This window comes from Magallana gigas, chromosome 2 (genome assembly GCF_963853765.1).
Source record: "Magallana gigas chromosome 2, xbMagGiga1.1, whole genome shotgun sequence".
NCBI lineage: Eukaryota > Metazoa > Mollusca > Bivalvia > Ostreida > Ostreidae > Magallana > Magallana gigas.
The window spans coordinates 12047723-12072021 of record NC_088854.1 but is presented as its reverse complement, the minus strand read 5'-3'; the positions used below and the strand labels follow the sequence as shown (position 1 = coordinate 12072021).

At 33.9% G+C, this 24299-nt stretch overlaps 1 protein-coding gene across 1 annotated transcript; it reads left to right on the top strand.

The window, feature by feature from the left end:
• The first annotated feature begins 4954 nt into the window (after positions 1-4954).
• On the top strand, positions 4955-9775 carry LOC105321815 (heat shock 70 kDa protein 12A). Its single transcript, XM_011420267.4, has 6 exons — positions 4955-5227; positions 6088-6207; positions 6455-6751; positions 6859-7083; positions 7687-7846; positions 7945-9775. Exons 1-6 carry the CDS (start codon positions 5174-5176, stop codon positions 8994-8996), a joined length of 1908 nt encoding a protein of 635 aa, XP_011418569.3. The 5' UTR covers positions 4955-5173; the 3' UTR covers positions 8997-9775.
• The last annotated feature ends 14524 nt before the right edge of the window (positions 9776-24299 follow it).

Sequence of the window (24299 nt, the reverse complement as noted above, 5' to 3'; positions counted from 1 at the left end):
TCCATTAATTAGATCTTAAGGACACATGACATGGGGAATTGTCTTCCTGGAACCCAGCGTTGATTTCTGAAATGTCTAACAACTACTGGCCACAGACACTCGTTCAAAACTTCATATTTCCTTTATTTCCCTTTAATGTCCCACTCCATAAAAGGTAATACAACCCCAAAACATTACAGACGCACGACATGTTGTTTCCCTATCACTGCGTACACAAGGCACTCCGGTCGCAATCTCTCGTCTGCTTTTCTCCAATCATAAATTTTATTATTATTTCCAAGCATAATTTTTGTTTCATCACTAAATATTATAGAGGACAAATGATTAGCTACTGTCCAATATAATTTTGTCTACAAAAGCGATTTCTTCTTTCACGACTAATTTGAGAAATTGTTGTCTTTGAAATAACACATCGTTTATATCCCCCTTGATTTAATCTCATTTTTACGGTTCTACAAGAAATATCACATCCTGTTCTTGTTCTAAACCTGTTTGTTAAATCTTAACACTTCGTAGTAAATACCTCTAATCGCGCGCTGTTTTTCTTGTCCTTCGACTTCGCGGTAAGTTTAATATACTTCTTCTTTCCCAAACACGTTACAGAAATTTCTGAATTAATTCCTACGAAAGCCTATTCAGCTCATTTTTGTAGGTAAAAAACTATTTTTTCGCGAATAAACGCAAAACTTTCGCGAATAACGCGTAACTTTCGCGAATTAACGCAAAACTTTCGCGAATAAATGCGAAATTTTGGCGAATAAACGCCTAACTATCGCGATATAACGTTACTTTCGCGAATAAACGCGAAACTTTCGCGATATAACGCGTTATTTACGCGAATAAACGCGAAACTTAAATATAAATATTGTTATTTCATAGAAGAACTCCTGTGAAGAATAATTACTGAAAACAAGTATATTAATTTAAAGAAAACAAAGTAATATTTTATAAAGATGTAAATGAATAAGATTTAACCTTATACAAATTAACATAAATTCAAACGTAGGAAATCTTTAAAATCTTAGTACTGATTTTCAAAGGACAAAATGCATCGCGCTTCTCACATTCTAATGGGCGCTGTATTATTGAAAATGAGGCAGTAACATATTTTAATTAAAATAATTTTAATTCGAATTAAACGTTTTATTAAATATCAATTAAGAATTTAAAGGATATCATTGTTTGAAAGGTTATAATATACATGTATGTTATATATCGTCTAGTTTAATATCAGAAAGATAAGTCAAGCTGGGAATTGAAATTTTTAAGCTTTTGTTCCAATCTATATGACGTAAATTCGTCCTTCAAATTTATCATATATGTCATTTGAAAATTAATACTAAGATTTTAAAGGTTTCCGACGGGTGAATTTATATCAATTTTATAAGAAAAAGATAATCAATGAATGCCTGTTCGAACACAGGGTCGGCGAACAAATGAAAATCGTAATATGATGCACAAACTTATTATTTACTTTGGACATATAACATATAAAAATGTTATAAAGTTTTATCATATTTATTAATACCTATATGTTAAAAAGATAATTTTGTCTTCATAAATCAACGTAACACGGATATTATAATAATAATGAATAATAAGTATGTTATGATATAAAACTTAAATATTTTTCTTCATAAAGGTTATGTATGAAATGACAATATTTATATAATGGTTTCGCGTTTATTCGCGAAACTAACGCGTTTATTCGCGAAAGTTTCACGTTATGTCACAAAAGTTTCGCGTTTATACGGGAAAGTTTCGCGTTCATTCGCGAAAGTTTCGCATCTTACACGTTATTTCGCGGAAGTTTCGCGTTTATACGCGAAGGTTTCGCGTTTGTTTGCGAACGTTTTGCGTTTATTCGCGAAACTAAAGCGTTATATTGCGAAACTAATGCGTTATATCGCGAAACTAACGTGTTATTTCTCGAAACTTTTGCGTTTATTCGCGAAACTTACGCGTTAAATTGCGAAAGTTTTACATTTATTCGCGAAACTTGTGCGTTATATCGCGAAATTTTGCGTTTATTCGCGAAAAATATATTTTTTTACCTACGATTATGAGCTCAATGGGCTTTCGTAAATTCCAATTAAGTCCTGTATTTTGTGGCTTGAATAACCCTCATTTGACAATTGGATGATTATTTCTTTTTGCTCTATTATTAACTCACTGCTAAGAGGAGCCGACGGTATTTGTTTACCAAAGGGGGATAACTCTAAAACTAAAATTCGGCGAAAGCAGAAAATATCAAAGTAAACCTGCTCTTATTTCTATTTTTAAAATGTACCATACAGAAAAAACAATGTGACGGCGGTCATTTTGCGAACTCATTTATGGCACGCGACTGTACATATGGTATAAGTTAAAACTGGAAATAATGTCTGTGAGTAATAGCTACATGTAAATATATTAAGTTATTGACACAATTTTAATTGCGGCTTGCAGGTTTTTATAAAAAAGACAAAGAAATGAAGTGTAATGGTACATTTGTTCGTCAATATTTTCTTTAGAATTAAAATTGTTACTTGAATCCATATTACTTTGATAAAGATAATCTGAATTCAAATTCATGATAATTATATGATAGAAGTTTTGATGGCAATTTCGGCAATTGTATTTTTGAAAAGATGTATTTACTGTGTTATTCCTTAGTATTTAATATATATAAAAATACATTGCCTTTTTCATATTACAACTTTTATCAACAAAGCCACTTATATCAGCCTAAGGGAAGAATATATTATTTTCAATACACTAAATTCATCAATTGGGTGAATAATCAAAGAGAAAAAGCTACCAAAAATGAGTAAGATTCTGCTTAAAGAAGGTAAATAGCTTTAAACTCATACTCAATGATTTTGTAATGAAGCCAACTGATACAACAAAAGTACGTTTAATATTTGGGCACTCTTCAGGTTATTAGTCAATTAATTTTTAAAAAACAGGGGTGACTAAGAACATGCAAGATGCTTGTAAATATTCGTTCAACAAGTCAAAATACTATAGACACATAACTGTTTTAGAAAAACAGAGATAATTATATAATTATGTTTTTCCAACATAATTTCCCTCCTAATACCGTGTATATTTTGCTTTTTATTTGTCGGCGAACAATAAAAATGAATTCTATTCTCATAACTGACTTTACAGTGTAGAGATAATACTTATGTAAAGACTACTATATAATAGATAAAAATCATTGGTCAAGGTATGATGAAAGGATAACAGATGATTGGTTCAAGTTAACCAAGAGAGCTAACTTTTTTAAAAATAGTATCTAAGTTTACTAATATTGGTAAATTGGTTTATGTTTGTGACATTGAACAGTGTTTCAATTTTTACATCATTTGGATGTAAAGAAAATTTTAAATGAAATTGGGTTCAATGAAGTTTGGAATAAACAAACAACTGATTCACTTACTCTAAAAGTCATAAATCAACGAATCGCAGACCGGGCTAAACAAGATATTTTTAGTAAAATAGAAAATTCGCAGAAATGTCATTTTTATAAATATTTAGTGGATGGATTTTATCTTCAATATTATCTTAGAAAGTTAATTCCTGTAAAATTTCAACAGTGTATATCAAAATTAAGATTGTCTTCTCATCGTTTAGCTATCGAAACTGGAAGGTACAATAATACACACAGAGCCCAAAGGAACTGCTTTTCATGTAAAAATTATGTTGAAGATAAATTCCATTTTATTTTAGTGTGTCCAGTATATATTGAATACCATCAAAAATACATTAAAAAGTATTTTTATGAGAGACCATCGATGTTCAAGCTGTTGCTATTGTTTAATAACGAAAATTTTAAAGATATGTGTAACCTCGGCAAATACATTTATTATAGTATGAAATTAAGAAACGATATATGTAATTAACGTTGGATGTTTATTCTTTTGATTCTTTTCGCCTTTACTTATGTCAATTTTTCATATTTATGTATGTACAATGTAATAGTGTCACCTGTAAAATACCCACTTCTATACTTTACTGTTTAATTTGTAAAATCTGATGAGCTGCAAAGCTTAAAGAAATAAAGAATGAATGATATCAATCCACATTGATTTATAATTTTCTTAATAGCTTCGCACCATGGGTTATTAAAATTCTTTAATTCAATTTTGAGTTCTGGAAATTAAGTAATGTACCGCAGAAGGAAATCATTCTAACTTTAACATTAACTGTTAAGGGGTATCTTCCAAGTTCCCCATATACCATTACCTGAACCACTAAACCAATTATCATAAATTCAAAATTTAAGCAGCTCTGGGGCTCATCTTATCAGAATACTGTGGTGTAGCGTCCACCCACCCTCCTGTACTAACAGGTAACCACCATTTCGCGTTTTGCGCGTCAGTGAGGCCCCTTGTCTTTTCATATACATGTATTTTAGGTCACGCTACGCCACTGGGAAATTTATCACACAGGACAGCTATGGCGTTCCATAGGTTATAATTCAAGTAATATCTGATCTGCGAGTCATATTTAATGTAATATATACGAACAAAAACCCATTATTAAAAAAAATATTCACATTTGGTGTACATGGTATGCACAACGAATGCTTGTTTACTTTACACATCAATTTGATGAAGCTTTCAGCAACTTGATTTGTTTTTGTTAAAGAAAAATAGCTGATTCGGTATATACCGGTAGTGATTTTTTAAAATTATTTCTCTGTATATAAATGTATATTACAGTATATACACGCAAAGTTTGAAAAAATATTGTCTTTCATTAAAGATATTGACAAAGGTTAGCCGAAATTACCATTTTTGACAAAGATAATATTTGTAGTTAACAATATGTTGGAGTTGGTTGCTATAATTTAAATCATTTTAACATTCAGTATATTGTTCGTAGACACGCAAACTACGGCGTTACACGCCGATGGTGCTTAGATATTAATCTTATAAATGTACAAAGTACGGTCACATTTAAACATAATACACTCTATCTTGTTACGAAGTACTGTGACTTTAAATAATGAACAACAATACTGATAAGGATAACCGATTAAGCTGTGGTTAGTTTTCGTTTGGTTTCCGCGAAACGTGAAGATTTATGACGTTCTGGCGGAATTAAAGTATTTTCCGAAAACGGTTTTCTATTTTACCTGTTTAGGGTAAAAGTATTTGAACGGAGATATTGCTTATAGATCACAATGGGACAATGCTTAGGTCGCTTAGACTCAGGAGGGAGAACACCACAACATTCTGTAAGTGTTCAGTAATCAGCAGATTGTTTATTTACATTGCAATAATGTAACTAATTCAAAAAGGAGATTATTAAATTTTTCTACCTGCATTCATGCTATTGATTTTTATGACACTGACCTTGTTGTACGATAACTGTTCAATCGTAATTCATACCAATTTATCATCAAAGTAACCATTTTGAAGGTTTTTGTTGTGATAAAAATTATATTCAACTATATCACGTTGTTCATTGACATTATGTAGAATTTTTAAAGAAGAATTTTTTTCATCACAAAAATATAAATACAGCGAGGAATAGAAATGTTTGGTCCCTGGCCCAATTAAAATAAATAAAAACATATCAGTGTGCAGTGACTTGAGGTTAATGCAACACCACTTGAAGTTTTGAATGTGCACAAACTTATAAGCATTACAATCAATATTGCGTAATTTTTCTGCCAATGCAAACACAGGTATGCAGCTGTCGTCAGGTATCGGGGTGTAGAGTAACAGATCCTAGTACATTTTAAAAGTAAATTTATTGTGTATGAAAAATAGTTGTTGCAACACGGTGAATATAAGAGATACATTCAACCTTGTGTCTATTAAAACGCTTTATCGGGACCAGTCGTCTTGAACCTATAATTTCAGTACACATTTGCAGATATACATCATGTTTGGCGTCTATTCATAGCATATTAACAGGGCAGATTATCTTTAAGAAAAATATTTTACCATTTTTTCTCCCAGTTTCTCACGTGAAAGTGGCCAAATTTTACTTGCAGTATTATTTCTTTTAATCTGTGAGGTAAACTTTACTTGCAACATTGTCTATTTCAATATGCAAGGTGAACTTTACTCGCAACATTATTTCATTAAGGTAAACTTTACCACCGTGGCAACCCCTCCTCCTGTCCCTTGCAGGACTTACCTACAAATATCTGACCCACCGGGTTCAACATCACAGGGAGAACAGCTAACTACAAACGCAGAAAACCAGGTAATATAACACATTCTTTGCCACCCTGTCGTTAGGTAAATGTTACACAATACACACTGTTATCACAGTTACTTCACAGTAATATTTATATCCTTATAATTACCACTAAAGGTAACATATATAATTGAACTAAAATAAATATATACTTTATAGCATTCTTAATTTATCAACGTATGTAATTTTCTGCAGAAAAAAAATAACCAAAACATATACCTGCTTGATTTTTGTATGTACATTTTTTATACAGGGGCCTCCAACACGACTCTTAGTAGCTGCAATTGATTTAGGGACCACATTTTCAGGATATGCATTCTCATTTCGGCATGAGTTCCTTTCCGATCGTCTGCGAATTAGTACTAATCTCTGGCCGCACAATAATGGAATGTCCATGAAGGCACCTACATCAATATTGCTGGACCCCGAAGGAGAAGTGAAAGCTTTTGGATATGAAGCTATCAAAACCTTTGGTGATTTAGCAGAGTATAACCAGCACGTAGACTACTTCTTCTTCAACAAGTTCAAAATGAATCTGTATCAACAAGGTGTAAGTTATTTGAGAGGATATTTTTATTTCTTTCGAATTAATTAGTCCATAAATACTAATGTAAAAATCACTGTTTTATATATACTGTATCCGAGATCTTTTTCCAGGGTCTTTCGACAGACTTCAAACTGCATGACATCTCTGGTAAAACAATGTTAGCCGTCGATGTGTTTGAAAAGGTCATTTGGTATCTTAAACAACATTTGATAAACCGAGTGAAAAGTTTGGATTCAAGAATCCAGTTGGCTCCTGAAGACGTACAGTGGGTTGTCACCGTTCCGGCTATTTGGGACGACAAAGCTAAGTTTTTCATGAGGAAAGCAGCAGAAAAGGTGAAATTTAAGTGAAATCAATTATGACATAATTTCAGCACCAAACGGAAAGCCTATACTTACAGTAGCGATCAGACCCAACCTAACAGAAAGTAAACCCCAACTAAACCCTCGGTTTACTTTCTTGGTTTACTCCGGGTTTACTAGAGTGGACCCAGAGTAAACCCAGAGTGGACACAGAGAGTAAACCCAGTCGGAAGTTTAAACCTTAAAACAGACGCTAACTGTGTATTCGGAATACACAAGGGGCAGAAATAACAGGCAGTGGGATGCTAAGATAAAAGATGGGTCTGCTTCACACTTCAGTGCGTATGGTTGATCCCAAAAGCAATTTCCAAGTAAATTCAAAGTAAACCCCGAGTGGACCCAAATTTTCAAAAAGTAAACCCAGAGTAAACCCAAAGCAAACCCCAAAAGTAAACCCGGGGTTTAGTTGGGGTTTACTCTGGTGTTAGGTTGGGTCTGATCGGTACTGTAGTTTTTAAATCTTGTCCTTAAACGTGAATATCTTTAGATGAAAAGTTTATTTGATAAGAATATTTTAACGAGTACCAACATGGTAGTGTAACAATTGGGTGTTTAAATTATTGTTTTTAAATTCAGGCTGGTATTGAAGGCAGAAACTTGACACTGGCTCTTGAACCTGAAGCAGCTTCCTTGTATTGTCGATATATTCCAACATACCGGACAGATCTACAAGGAAATGCCCAAACATTTGACATTTTTCGACCAAATACAAAATATATGGTTGTCGACCTCGGTGGTAAGCTTTAAAATTGTCCAATAAATCGGAATAGAACATGTAATTAAAATCAATCAGAGAATTGTTTTCTTTACAACGACATTTTTGTTTTATACCAGGTGGGACGGTTGATATCACAGTTCACAGTGTACTTGAAAGTGGCGCTTTAGAAGAAGTACATCAACCAACAGGCGGCTACTGGGGAGGCTCTACAGTAGATAACGAGTTCTGTGCGCTTCTCGTTTGCATATTTGGCACCGATGTGTATCAGGAGTTTCAAGAGAAGTTTACCGCTGATGTGATCGATCTCTTTCAGGAATTCGATTTAAAGAAACGAACTTTTGAACCAGGAAAAGACGCGCCTTTGTCAATTAAGTTACCAGCTTCTTTGATAGAACTTTACAAAATGCGCAGTGGTGAAGATATCCAAGAAGTTTTGAAAAATAAATTTGATCAAGAAATAAAAATAAAGAGAGACAAATTGCAGATTTCTCCTCAAGTTTTTATTCGATTGTTTAACAAATCGATCTCGAGCATTGTGAACCATATTCAGTCTCTATTGGAAAAGAACACTGTTTCTGGTGTAAGTGTCCTTCTGTTGGTAGGCGGGTATGCCGAAAGCCACGTTGTCAGAGACGCCATTGTATCTCACTTTCCAAATCTTCAAATAATTCATCCTCCTGAATCTTCTTCTACTGTCTTGAAAGGGGCTGTATTATTTGGACATGACCCAAAGGCCATTGTCGCTCGAGTCTGTAAATACACTTATGGTATAGCCATGATGGTTCCATATAAAGAAGGCGTTAGCGATCCGAGCAAGAAGCGTGTCATCAATGGAGAAGAAATTTGTGATGATGTATTTGATGTCCACTTGCGTGTTGGCGAACAAGTGTCCCTTTCTGAAAACAGAACTGGAAAACAATATAATGTACAAAGCGGACAGACACACTCTTTGCTAGAAGTTTACGCATCTTCTGTTCCAAATCCTAAATATGTAACTGAAAACTGGTGTACTAGGTTGGGCTCGCTGGTTTTGGAAGTGCCTCCTAATACACAGGCAAACGATAAAATTGTTGTATTGTTGTATTATAGTGGAACTGAATTGGGAGTGTCTGCTTTAAACCCCAGAACAAAACAGGAAACAAAAACCTACTTCGATTTTCTGGGATAAATTGCTACTGTACAGCTCCGATTTTCTGGGATAAATTGCCACAGCTTGAGTTTTAAAGTCACTATAGAAAATCCATAATGTTAAAGACGAGTAGTTTTAGAATATATGAAAAGTTTTATTTCATAAACATTATTGATAAACAATATAGTCTTGGAGACAATTTAAAAAGATTGAAAATGTAAATGAATCTCTTATTTTCTTGAAAGTAGTTTATTGATAAGGAACTAAAGATATTTATTTGATCAATTCAGTCAAGGATACACAACTCTGTTTTAAAACCTGGAAAAAGATACGATGAAATGAATGTGTTTAAGGGTTTAATTGCAGAGAATTTATTGAGGCCTAGTTAACCATTATATCTTCCTTAAATTTTTGGATCTTTAATTTATCATTTAATGAAGGAAAAAATCTTTTAATTTAGCTTTGAGATGTAAATATTTTGCTTTATATAGAGTTCTTGTTTACAGGGGGGTTTAAGCAGTTAAACGGATATTTTGAATTTATTTCATATGTTAGGGAATTGTCATGTTGTAAATTTTGAATTTACTGTGTGGGTGTTAATACAAAATTTACAACATGACAGTATTTTGAATTTATTGTACATGCTAATGTTTTTTGAAAAGGTATGTAACAAAGGTAGTATAAATATGCCGATATATTACAATGTTAATCATTTTTGTTTTGTTATATTTTAAGTTTCATGTTTGCGTTATTTTTTGTTTGTTTTTTCTAAAATTTAACTGTTTGGAAGCACACTGAAATAAAATTAGCTTATTAATGACACGTATATTTTTGGTAATGTAAAAACATCGATTCTGTCTTTCATCGTACACATAACGATTAGCTATCCTTTGAAGTCTGAAGATACAAAAAAAATACGGAGATATTTAGAGAAGCAAGTTTTCCCATTCGATAACCAATTTGAATGAAGCAACAGCTCTATCAGTGATTTTTAATATGCTTAGATGGTAAACAGTTGAGCATCCATCATTAAAATGATCCAAAGATGCTTCCAGATGCGTTTGTGTAGTTGTAACAACAGAATGGGTCTAGGATTAAGAATACGGTAAAATCAAAGATAGCTGAAGTCGTAAAGAGATATATTGGAAACTGCAAGTCTTGATGTAGTCAAAAGTATATTTTATATGACCTTGGCTTGTGTGGCCGCGACTATGTATATAAATTAACAATATTTTCCATAGGAGGATTCCTCTTGTACCGTTTTAATGGATCCAAACGTCACAGTAAGCGTTTACAGTCTAGGTATTTAGAGAAGTTTAAACTTCCATTACGGTTCCAAAATTTTATTGGGAAGGGTCAGTTCGTACATTTTTCTTTTCGTTTCGAAAAATTTGTGTACTTATTATCTACTAAAAATACTTGTTTACTAAATGTATATGAAGTCTATACTCTACACCTAACAACAACAATGATGCTGTCATAGAATCATAAATTGAAAATGAAATAAAGAACGGTTTTCTTCTATCAACGACTAAGACCGTGTCATTGTAAAACTATTATTCTCATCAACTTCAAAGTTTTTCATTGAAAACATTAACTGGTATACTTCATAACTTTACAGAATATTTCGACAAAGTTGGAACAGGTAAAAAACAATATTTCTAACATACAGTGTCTGGCCATAATACAGTAAGCAAAATGGCGGCTGTGTCAGTAAAACCTTTTCACACTTTGCAGTTTCTTTTGTTATTTTTTCACAAGAATTAAACATTCTTTTGGGAATTGGCGTATACGGACTTTGATCGCAAATCAGACGCATCCATTAATGAGCGCCATAACAAACGTCACGTGCAATAAGCATCGGAAGTTATCTAGGTAAATATTTTTTTACAACAGTCCTGTCTATTTTTGATTTCATGTAGGCGGTGTTCTAAACGAACCTTAATTGTTCGCCAAACATTTTCAATAATGTTTATATCAGGTGATTGATTTGGCCAAGTAAGTATATGTATATTTTTTCGTCTTTCCGTGCAACAGTCTGTCTAGACTGATGTACGGGACGGTTTCTTTTTGCAACATCCATGGACTGTCATTGAATTCTTTCGCAACAATTGGCCACAAGTTGTTATCCAAAACACAGAAACATATACTTCTCGGAATTAATTTCCCCCTAAACTTCGGTATAAGTTCCAACACCATTGTACGATAAACAGCCCCAAAACATGCCCTATATGCCGGAGTGTGTATACCAAGACATGCTGGTTGTAATTGCTCTCCGGTTTTCTCCAAACGTGCAGTTTCCTGTTCTTGCCAAAAACACACTTTCATTTCATCGCTAAAGATGACTTTGGACCAGTTTTCTTCAACTGTCCAAGCTAATTTAGACCAACACCAGGAGACTCGGGATCGACGATTGTTCTTTGAAGTCGTAATATTCTTGGACACCGAGCATTGCTGGTAAAACTGCTCCTTCAATATACGCCAAACTGTTCTGCTAAGAACTTGTTCGGGTACAGAAGCGTTTTAAACCTGGTTAAATCCAGGCTTTCTGTCGTCGATTTTTCTTCACCAATCTTTCAAAAGCACGATCCAACCTGTCCGACAACAATCTCTTCCCTACCTATCTTTGATTTTTTTCCACTGAACTCCCATCAGAATTACGTTTTAACACATTTAGCACAGTATTTTGTCTAATTAAAATCATCTCTGATATTTTCCGGCTACTAAATTCATTTTAAAAATACTAACAATTGTCTGTTTTCTCTCTGTTGACAGGTTTTACCCTATAGGAGCCACTTTGTATGACGTATTTTCTATTCTTAGAATGGACAAGTGGAGCCTTTATTGCAGGTGACGTTTGTTATGACGTTCATTTATGGATGTATGCGACTGTCAAAACTTGTTACTTTACAACAACCAAAACATCGAAAACGGCAATGTGTTTATTTTGCTTAAAGACCGCCATTTTGCATACTGTATTATGACCATGTACTGTAAATATCATAAATATGAACATACATATTGTTGTTATGTCTGTGACGCAACATTATTAAGGTACATTGAGTATGTGTCTTATATATATATATATATATCTATATTTCACCTTTGAGGAACCTGCTGAAATAATAAATGTAAATTAATAATTTTTGGTACTTTATTCATGCCGTATCATTTTTAATATCTCATTTATTTTATCACTTGTTATTCCTTTTTGAAGATATTACTTTATGACTTGGTACATAAATTAAACAAGCCTGGTAAGTTGTGTTTTATAAGATGGTGGATTGAAACTGATGAAAATATTCATTTTTAAATACATGTACTTCAATTTTATCAAAGTTAGAGTTGGCAAGTTTGGCATTTCCGTTCCCTGAATTTTTCATTGAATGTATACGTATTCTTCAACATCATTAAAGAAAAAATATTTTTAACAATATCCAATACAAATTAATACTTGTTATATACATTTGTTTTTGTAAAACATAGTACACGTAGATCAAAATCATGAGCAACTGAAATTTTTAAAATCGATCTTATTACTGAATACAGGGAAATATTCGCCCCCGTTTTTTTTCGTTCTTTCGCCCTCGTTGTCAGCGGGCAAATTTATAGCTGGGCGGATTCGTTTGTCTTTAACTATCTTTCTTTTTATTCACACCTGTGTCCGGGCGAATTCAGGACGGGGCGAAACCGTTTGCAAATAAAAAATAATCCTGAAAATAACCCTGTATACACTATGCGGTACATATTTAAAAGGAGTATGTCAAGAATATTTTCAATGGATCTAACTATCCTGGTGTTTGGTCAAATATTTGTTTATTGTGATATTTCTTGGTTTTTGGGGGGTTGTTTCTAAAACTTTTTTAGATTTTTGACAATATTAAATTTAGATCCGCACACTTTCTAGAAGAATGTCAGTTTCTGAAACAACCTCTAAGTGGATATTTTATGTATTCCTGCTACCCGAACCAAGGATCAGCGTCTATTCTGTTCGAGTCAATCAACTGTAATTTCAGTACTACTGGATGTTAGTTTAATATGGGGCTAACGTTTACTCCTTCTGCAATTGTTGCATATCTTCACTACTTATTATGATTGGTCCTACAACAATAGGTTGATTGGCGGGGTATTTTGAATCAAGATTTTTTTCAGGGGTTCATCCACTGTAGGTAGGCAGTGCCTAGTCAGAAATGGAGCCAAATCGAAACATTCTAGACGACTGTAGGACCTCACTTGATGAAAGTGACATGTCTGGGGCTATTTTATCAACAGTTTGATTCTTTGTCACCCATTTTAATACAGCGGTAAATAATGAGTTAATCTTACACTTTCAGTATTAGTATGCAACTTCAACCCACCGATGATAATGAATTCCAATGAAAATAAATATGAATTATGTATAACTGTATCTGTGAATTTGATGAGTGTATCATCACGGGAACATAAACAAAGAACTCATTAAAGACAATAAATTTTTCATCCATACTAATGTACATGTTCCAAAATTTTAGATACACGGCTGATTTGGACATGATATGACTTCGTTGGTTGTGACTTCTGTAGAGTTTGGCAAACTAAAACTAGAACTGTCATTTGTTTCATCACATTTAATCAGTCATGATGAGTCTGTAAAGCTGCTGCTTTCTGGTTGTTGTGCTGTGCGAAGGAGTAAATATGCGTGAAATTTTCTGTTAGGTATTACTGTCTTTTGCCAAATGTCCATTTCTATTACAAATGTAACACCTTCTGTCGTAGTTCTGCTTTGATGAGGTTAAATATGATTGCTGCTTTGGGTCCGTTCAACTGTTAGCGCTTCTGAAACCACTGTTGCTCGGTATTTGCTTCTGAAAAACTAAAAAGCCTTTAACGAATGATGAATAACCATTAGCTTCAATGAACTGATCAGCCAGATTCGAAATTTCCTCTACGGTTTTTGGATGACGCTCCTTAAGATACATTCCTAATTGATTAATACAGCTGTTTAGAAATTTTTCTCTCAAAAATAAGTTTTTAATTTTCTGATAAGATTTAGGACTTCCTGCTAAACTGAACCATTTTTCCGCATAATTATCAAGTCTAGAAAAGAACTACGTAGGATTCTCGCCTTTTCCAGGTCTGCTGGAGCGAAACCTCAAACGAAATACCTCTTCCGTAAGTTGGAATTTCTAGCAATGCCCCTTACAATGATTCATAATTCAATGCCTCTGCAACCGGAATTCTAGAATACACTTCAAGGGCTTTAGCTGTCAGAAGAGCATATAAATTCTTCGCCCAAGATGATTTGTCCTACTTTGCACACGAAACAAACATATCAAATCTTTGCAAATACGAATCAGTACAATCTCTAGATTCATTAAATGGAGTTAAATTTGGTAATTTAGCAAGCCGTTGCGAAGCAAGACCTGAACTACAAGCTGACTCTCCAGATTTAACTCAATACAAATCAGTGTTTCTTTTTTAAAATAAAAACAATAAATTTATCTACATAATAATTTATGGACAGAGAAATTTTTTTTGTTCTCTACGGGCCTCCATCGTCCAGGTCGTTCCACCACGTTTCACCGCGCTTTAGGACAATCCATCAAGATCCACCACCCCTCAATGTTTCAAATCTCGTCCCACCAAGTTAACAATAAAATGGGAATCAACATTGGTCAATAAGTTTAGCAATAAAAATACAGAAAATGTAGACAATCAAGACTCGCACTGCCAACGCTAACAAAATCCACACAGGCTAGCCACATGTTCCCGAGTTCACACAGTAGGGGAGACACATCCAAGTTCTCACAGCAATGGCTTAAAATACTCGAATATACTGCTCAGCGTCCAAACCTCTTCTTCCAAAAATCAGCCCACAACCTGTTTATATAGACATCAAACTAACCAAACAAGTTCTACTACTCAAGATACTTAAAACATCTACGAAACAAGTTCGATGAGCATCCCAATCTAAATATAGTAAGATCGAGGACGTAACGACCCAGTGACCATAAAGCGTAAATAGATTAACGATAAATCTATAACCGATAACTCTTATGTTAAATAAAGTAGACGAACATATAACAAAATACGATAAAAATCATTGGCACAATGTAACACATGGTAAACACAATGTTTGATAATTTACAATTGATACCATCCACCAGTCTACACTGTTTGCTAATATATGACATTATGTGAACCACTAAATTTTGATCACTCAATGTGACAGGGGCAGGTAACTCTCAGTTAACTGGTGGGCATTCGTATTCAAATGAGCACAGAACTAAAACAATTTGTACTAGAACTTTTTTTTGTCTTCAACAAAAAGTAAGGGCTTTTCGACAGCCCCATTATCCCCTTTTAATAAAATGTTTAAAAAAATATTCTCTAGTTTATTTCCAAGTGTTCTAAACGCCTTGGTATCCCAGGTTGCTTAGATAGCAACTTATGAGTAGTGCAATGTGAAAAGAAAGATAACTCCAGAACTTTACAGGTAGCTATATTTCTAATTTCCAGAAAAATATTTTCAAAAAATCATATTTAAGTAAGTATTCATTCCCCGGACACTAATTTTGGTATGCCTACAGTATTCATGCTCTTTATTCATAGAACAAAGCGAGACAACTCTTTCTAAAAAAAATTTGAAATTTGAACAAGTTCTGATCTTTAGGTCCTTCAAACCCCTATAAGGACTCAAAAAGTGGCCCCTCGGACCATAATTTTAAAATTGTACTCTTTATTCTAAACAATAAACTGAAAAGATTTTTAAAATCGGATGAAAGGTAAAAAAGTTACAGCTAAAAGGCTGTTTTGCACATTGGCTCCTGCAGATCCCTAATTTTTTTGAGTTGTCTACCCAAAACTTTTTCAGGTCTGCGGATTGTGTGTGTCATTATAAAGATGAAATATTGTAGCAATTACTTGAAAACCTTTTGAGAAAACGAACCACGCGTGATTTTTGTTTAACATTGCAACTCCCATAGGCGATTTCATTGACCTATAAAACCGGAAGTAGTCATAATATTTTAATGAAACTTAGAATATATGTTTATTACATCTATGTTAGTAATATTTAGGCGTTAAATAATTTTTTAGAGGTCATTTGAATTTTTTTGATTTCTCATCCCCCCTTTTTCAAAGTTTAGGACTCTATATCTCAAAAACGGTAAGATATAGAAAGTTGTGTACGCTTACAATTTTGTACAACAAGACAAGATGCATCTAATTCTAAAAGTTGAACATTCTAATATAAAAACTAAACAAAGTATTGCGTTTTAATCAATTTTTACATTTTTCCTTGTAAAAACCGGAAGTACCGGAACCGGAAGTTAAAAACCTTACATTCCATAGATTGATAGATTTGCTGTAAGACCGTTTCAAAACTGTATCAATATATCTTCCAGTTTTCAAAAAATCGCTGACAGAAATCTGTCGAGAAAAATAATAATAATAACTAGAACTGTTTTTGTCTTCAACAAAAAGTAAGGGCTTTTCGACAGCCCCAGTTTCCCCTTTTTTGTTTAAAATGTCAAAAAAAATCTGTAATCTATTTTCAAATTTTCTGAACACCCATTTGCTTAGATAGGAATTTATGAGAAGTGCAATGCCAAAAGAAAGATAACTCCAGAACTTTACAGGTAGTTACACTTCTAATTTCCAGAGGAATATTTTCAAGAAAATCATAATGAAGTAAGTATTCATTCCTCGGACACAAAACTTGGTATGCCTACAGTATTTATGCTCTACATTCTTACAGCAAAGCAATATTACTCTTACTAAATAAAATTTTGAAATTTAAAGAAGTGATGATCTTTGGGCCTTCCAAACTCCTATAAGGAGTCGAAAAGTCGAAAAGTTACAGCTAAAGGGCTGTTTTGTTCGTTAGCCCCTGCAGATCCCTAATTCTTTCGAATTGTCTACCCACAAACTTTTCTGGTCTGCGCATTGTGTGTATCATTATACATATACATTGTGCGAGTTATTATAAATATAAAACCTGTTATAGTTACTTTGATTTGATCTTAAATTAACATGGAATTCCAATAAACGAATTGATTTTTAACTATATACATTTATAATAAACACTTCTTTTTGACAGAACACTTAAAATAAACCCGGAGTTTTTTTTAACAACGTTTTGGTCTCATCAAGAGGATAAAATAAATTTCTTATATATCATTTTCTCATATAAACACAATCTGAATTACTGGAGTTAAGAAACTCCAAAAACTGACAATTCAAGCGCTTCATGGTAACTATAGTATGTTGGAATCATTGATATTCTTGCATTAATATCTTTGCCATACACATGATCTATCATTGTTCCACTATCAGTAGTTACTTCCGTTACTAGTTGAGTATATCCATTTCTCTCCATTAACTGTTTAATCGAAGAGCTCCCATTGTTTATGTTTTGATTAAAATCACCAATAATAAGGCAAGGAAGATTCAAAGTCTGAACAACTACTAACATTTTATTCATTGTTTTCAAAAAGCCTTCAACAGAATACGACGAGGGTCTGTACAATGTAATAAATAATACATTACTTGCTTTAAAAGCTATGTATTCAAGATTGTCAATAGGTAGAATAACTCGTTCATACTGGCATTGTCTGTTAAGCCCTCTGTATACAGATACTCCTCCTTTGGCTTGAGTTTGTATCGCATTGTCCGAAGTGTATGAATTTTTGCGAAGTTGATGAACTGAAGCAAACGAATTAAATTCCGTATTAGGAGCTATTTCATTTGTGAGCCATGTTTCTACTAAACATATGAAATCAATATTTTTGTTTCTTAAAGTAATCTTAAGATCTTCTAAATGGTTTTGCAAGCCCTCTATGTTGTGATACAACACTGTCAGTGTCTTTTCAGTCACCTCTTTCTCTGTTTCAAGAAACTGATCCATCGAGGCTAGAGATTCCTGGATACATGGATTTGAATATATTGACTTTTCATTGAAATTTCGCAACGTTAAACCTTCCAGAGAAGTTACACGGCTTAAGGCAACATAAGCTTGTCCTGGTTGAAAAATCTTTTTCAATGATACAACTGCTTTAGAAACGGTTAAACCTTGCACTTTATGAACAGAACATGCCCAGGCAAGCTTTAATGGAAATTGTTTTCTAACAATGTTACCGCCCTTTCCTACCATTTCTTCTACCCGCTCGATTAGAACTCTAAGTTCGCTATTTACTTTTGTTCCCCGTCGTTTACCAACATTGTTATTGTCAAAACAAACTTCTATCAACTTCACTTCCGATGTATTCGCCTTTCCATGTACCAATTTTGTAACAGTTCCAAATGCACCGTTAACCAAACCATCTGCAATATCTACGTTGTAAATCAGCATAACACGTGCACCAACACACATTTGAAGCTCTTTTACTAATCTGAATTGTTTTTTAACCGACGAAAGCGTGTTTACTTTCTGTTCTCCTCGTGATGCCTTTTGTTTGACACAGTCTTCGGCTTTTAAAACCGTTGGTTCTATTTCATTATTTGAACAGAGTGAAGCTAATGCTTGTGCATTGAATTCATTGACTTGAGCGTTTGTCGAAAATATATGTAATGCATTAACAATTTCGTCATTTTCTCTGCTCTGTAGTAAATCTTTGTCCTCCGAATTTAAGTTTTCCTTCTTAACCTTTATTCTACATCTGTTGAGAAGCTCGGCAAATTGTTTATCTTCCTTTTGTCTCATGATGTCGGTCAAAGTCACAAGTTTGAAAGAATCATTCCAAAGATCAAAGTAGCAATCGTTTATGAAAAGGGGTTTTCCCTTAACTGGTGGTAATTGGTAAAAGTCCCCAAAGGCTAAAACGCTCACATTTCCAAATGGGGTGAAATCTCCGGTTTGTTTAATTTGTCTTAAACGGCCATGTATGTAGGTCAACATTTTTTTATCAACCATCGAGATTTCATCAATTATCAACAATTTTAGCTGCCCAAGTTTTGTTCTAAGAGTATTTAACTTATCATCACCAAGTGGTTGATATTCTAATGGCAAAGCGCTGTTTCCAGGTATGGCAAATGTACTGTGAATAGTTGCTCCTCCAATATTAAATGCTGCTACACCAGTCGGCGCCGTTAACAATACAGATATATCGTCAGGATTTGCAAGGGAAGGAGCAAACAATCGGGATAATTCATAGTAAATGCTTTTTATCAAATGACTTTTCCCCGTTCCAGCACCTCCTGTGATAAAAACTTGTAGTTGCGAAGGCTGTCTTCCACCAATTGTTTCAAGACACCATGATTTCAGTTTGTAGAAAATCCTTTGTTGGGTTTCATTTAAAGATCGTATAATCTTTGAGCCTTCATCTTTTGAAATTAAAGGTTGGGAAATTTCAACTGAATTCGAAGACTTTTCTAGCAAATCAGGAACTTGCAATTCCAATTCAATATCGTCTTGAGCTTCTTTCTCACTTATACATTCGAGCCTTTCAACTTCTATTTCTGGACAAATCTGTGACCATGCATTTTCCTGAATACCACCGTTTTCTAGAGTTTCTTCAGCTTTTTCTAAGGCGTCTATATCTTTTTCAAATGAACGACGGTTCTTTTCAACTGTTTGTTTAATACCTAGAGAATTATAAAATTTCTCGTAGGTATTTCTTGATTTGAATTCTTCGATTGATCTATGTGGACAAAATAATTGCAAAATACTGAGATAATATTTCTCAGGTGCTTTGTCGGGTGAAAATCGTGGATAGCGTATGACAGCTTTTTCAGTTAATGTTCTTTTCCGAATGAAACCCAAGTTCTTTTGCAATGAATGAATGGGACTTCTTGGATTTTTTGATACTTGTGATGAAGCTAAAACTCTATACTCTGAACAGAATGCAGCCAAGCACATACTATCAAATTCATTAGAGATAGGCCTTGCACTGTATTTCTCCGTAAGGCTTGACATCCAAATTTTTTCATCAGCATCTGATTTTTTTTCCAAAACTTTTAAAGGTAGACTCATACGAATTGGATTTTCGCCTATAGGTATAAACTGAACTTTTCTTGAACATCCTTTCAACTGCAAATTGCATACTCTGAAAGCAGCCTCTTGAGCACTAACTTCTCTGTGATGTAAATATGCTGCTCCAAGTTTCTTCATGGCAGTTTTTGCTTCATGATTACCATCTCTTGCTTCTCGTTGGGTGCAATCCAAAATTTGACTCATTTCTCTTTCTGCTTTTGAAATGTAAGACACTATATAGACCACGCATGCATATGCATCAGTTATATATTGAATGTCCATATTTGCATTCCAGCAGGCGAGTAGCTGTGCGTTGTACTGATTGATCCATGATTCTTTAGGATTTCGTTTAAGGACAACACATGTTGACTTTGTAAGAGAGTTGTTTGCCTCTTCGAACTGTTCTTGAGTAATACCTAATGTCTGGAACAGTTCTTCAGCAACCATTTCTGTCGAGTCATTTTCTTTAATATAATTCCAAATCCTTGTTAAAAGTTCTTTCGATGTATCTTTTCGGTTGGTCTCTTCAATATTGTGACGAATAACTTTATCGTATTCTTCTTCTGAGAGATTCAAATCAACAGTCTTAATATTTTCCTGTTGTGGATGACACACAAAAGTTTTTTCTGATGGTGGTCGTGGAAAATTGAATCTACATTCTTTAGAACCCTTTTTACATGACTTTGAATGCGACTTGCTGTGTGATTGAACGCTTTTAACTATTTCATATGTTTCATCATCTTCACAAGGAATTTCACAGGTAACATACGTATCAATAAAGTCAGCTACTTCACAATCAGAATCTGTATGCAATTTTGGTGCATCTTCAATCCAAAATAGACAGTGCGTATGGGGAGATCCTCTTTGCTGAAATTCAACTCGATAAAAGTAATCTTTAACTTTTCCAATAGGATTGGCATTTGATAAGATCACTCTCTTGAGAAAGGTTTGAAACCGATAATCAAACATGCGTGAAACAGTGATCGGATTCTTTTTAAGAAGTTCCCATTTTTCTGAAAGTGACAAGTCTTCAACATTTTTGTAGTCATTCTGTTGTTTTAAGATAGCTTTAAATATTTCTGGCCATCTCATTTCAGCAGCAGAGAAGGAACAAAACCATGTTGGAAGACCAAGTTGTCTGATCATTGCAAACAGATCTTTCTGTGTTGTCTGCCAATATGGAGGAGTCCCTCGAATCGGTTTTAGAAATTTATATCCGTCATCCGCTTTAAAAATTTCATTAAGAGATTCTTTGTTTTTTAATGACCTCAAAGTCAACTTTTTCCCATCAAAACCCTTCTCTGGTGTCTTTCTTAATGCTATTGAAACGTTTGATACTACTTGTTGCAATTCTGTTAAATACTGAGAAAAGAAAATGAAATCGGTATCATTCGCGTATCTAGGGTCAACATTCATTAATTTGTTCAAAAGGTATCTGGACAATGTTAAACGTACATTTCTTTCATCGTCAAATACATTTTCACCTGTTGGAAAGTGACATGGAAAGCACTTTGTATCTATTCCTTTTTCTGTTAAAATGCTAACTGGATTATTTCTTTCACAAGGTGCAAAACAAAATATTTGATCAAAATATTGGTCAAGAACCTCTTGACCTATATCAACTGGCTGCAGACAAGTATCATGTGGCAGTGCATGATTCAATTCGTCATCAACAGTTTCGCACATTTCTTTCTCGTGTACAGGTTCAGCGTCAGGGTCTTCATCGTTAACAGTTAGCAATTCAATGGGGTTTTCCCAGGTCTCATCAAATTTAAGGTCTTTGTAATATTTATTTGCTTTACATAAATATTCAATTGCTCGTCTGACCTTTTGAGTGTTAATAAACTTGAAATCGCAATGTCCTTTGTAAGAAAGTTTTCTTTTTAATTTAACTTGGATCAATTGATTATCATTTTCAGGTCGTGGCAGTGACTCTATAGTGTCAGAAATATTGCTTGGTACACATACAACAGGTCCTTGAACACCAAACTGACCTCCTTTAGGTAAAGCCATCATTTTCTTGAATGGAATGATTCGCGAGACAAGGTGACGCTCAACAGAGTTTAATTCTTTTAAAACTTCTGGTACCTCTACATTTTCTAATTTATTCATATAACATTCACTAGGCATAGTTCCAGATAGGAGTTTTCTATGGCAAGTGTGGCAGACCCACAATTTACATCTAGAAGAACACATGTGTTTTTCAGTCCCTGGGCATCTTTCTAGATAGTTTCTGGATACACATGCCTGTCCTAATTCAATTCCGTCTGGTGTTTTCTTGTCGTATATTTGAGGCTCGCATATCAAGACTTGTTTTCTGAATAATAGTTTGTAACATACCGAACAGACATGGTCAGGGTACATCTTCATTTCATTTCGAAACTGTTCTTCCACAAAAGTCCATTTCTTTTTATTTTCGTGATATTTTCTTCGTTTGCCATAAACAGAGTTCTTTATTTGTTGTCTGTGAACTTCGCTTGTTTTATACTGTACATGAGAAGCTCTTTTTACTTTGTCTTTGTGAATGATATCGGTTTTGTACTTTTTCACCGAAGCTTCTTGAACCTTTGTTCTATGATTATCGTTAATTTTGTACTTTTTGATTGATGCATCTTTAATCGTGTCCCTGTGCTGCTGATCTACTCTATATTTGATTTTTGAATACAATATTCGACCCTCTCGTAGCTGTTCGCTTGTTTTATATTTTTGCTGTGATGCATTGATCTTTTCCTGTTTGTACTTTTCATCAAGAATGTATCTTTTAGATGCATAGATTCTTTGTTGATCTTTTCGTTTATCTATCTGATTAATACAATCAAAATCATTACAATTGTCAAATTTTGCTCTTTTCTTTCTGTATAAATTCAAGGTTTCGGTACTTCTTCTTTTTCTTCTCGATTTCAAAGGGTCAGCAATTTCATTCTGGTTCAATGTATTGCTTGGAATATAATTTTGAAAATCTGTGTTATCAATTAAGGTAGACAGCTTTTGGTCGTTTTCTGAATTTGTTTGTTCTATTTCATTTATTTCTATCTGATCACCGGTTTCAGTGGTGGAAGTGTCAATTTGGCATAAATACGAATTCGCAACTTTAACCCCCGTTATCTCAAATTGTTCAAACCTAGTGGCTTTCATTGAATTTGCCAATTCTGTACAATGCAAACTAAGCTCTTCTGTTGTGTGAAACTCAAGAAGTATACTAGTTCCACATCCCGACACTTTACCATACATATCTCTTGAGTGAGGATCAAAAACATAAAAGGAATGTCTGTCCTTCAGAATAATAAAGGTATTACCTTTGAATGTTACAAAAGCACCATCAGATTCGACAAGAGCAATATCCAATGCTTCATGCACTGTATGGCTTTGAAATCCAGAATCATGCACACAATTCCCAGGATTTATCAAACCATACAATGAATCAGCAAATTCAAATGTATATTCTTTATTGAAGCATTCAATTTGTCTAGGAATTTCTGCAACTAAAACATAATCATTGTGCATGGTAGAACTGCCTACTAAAAACTGATACAATTCATTTCCAGTATTCAAAACAATATTCATGTCATTAGCATTCCAGTCTCTAGAGTGCTTCACTTTACAATACATCAAGGAAGTTAAACTGTTCAAAACACATTGTTTTCCTGCCGATGCACCGAACTTGGGATGTCCCTGATGACAGCTGCCTTGAAGAATTTTTTTTCGATATTGAAGACTAGCTTCTTCTGTGGTTCTTTGCTGGAGCTCTTCCATTTTATTGTCAGAACTTGCATATTGGTAATAAAAGTTCCTGTTTTCTGTAGATTCTTTATTTGTAATTTGCTTGGCTGTTTTCGGTGATAAATGAACTATATCCTCTGATGCTGTATTTGCTGATGGCTGTGAAAAGTTTTTATTTTTCTCCTCCACTGACAGTACAACTTCGTAATGTGCCCTGTAACAATGTTTAAGATAAATACCCTCTGTTTCAACACTTAATCTGCAATTAGCTTGTTTTCCTGAATACCTTGACCAAGATTTGTTACAATCGTCAAAAACAAAAATGTCAGTTTGTAGCAAGTGTGCTGCAGCAATCATTTCAACTTCGGTTGCCCATGTACCATTTTTTAACATTCTTTTTTTCAGAACATAATTGCAGACTGACTGATATCCTGATCTTAGAAAGCTAAAAAATAAATAATCATTTTTCAAAAGATGATTCACAACTACGCTTCTCATCTTAAAATGCTGGCATTCTTCACCAAAGATTGCAAATGAAAGTGCTCTAAAGAAACAATTTCCGTCCCCTATGATAGCTTTTGTTCTTGAAGGAAATGTAAGCAATTTGTCATTTGATGTAGATTGTTCTTTTAATTCACTTGCAACGACGATTGAGTTTGTTCGTTTTTGCA

What these genes read in the sequence shown, in the direction of transcription:
- LOC105321815 (XM_011420267.4), top strand. Translation starts at nt 5,174, where the DNA reads ATGGGACAATGCTTAGGTCGCTTAGACTCAGGAGGGAGAACACCACAA. An exon ending in TGAATCTGTATCAACAAGGT is followed by an intron (nt 6,752 to 6,858) that starts GTAAGTTATTTG and finishes ATCTTTTTCCAG; the next exon opens with GGTCTTTCGACAGACTTCAA. An exon ending in TGAGGAAAGCAGCAGAAAAG is followed by an intron (nt 7,084 to 7,686) that starts GTGAAATTTAAG and finishes TTTTAAATTCAG; the next exon opens with GCTGGTATTGAAGGCAGAAA.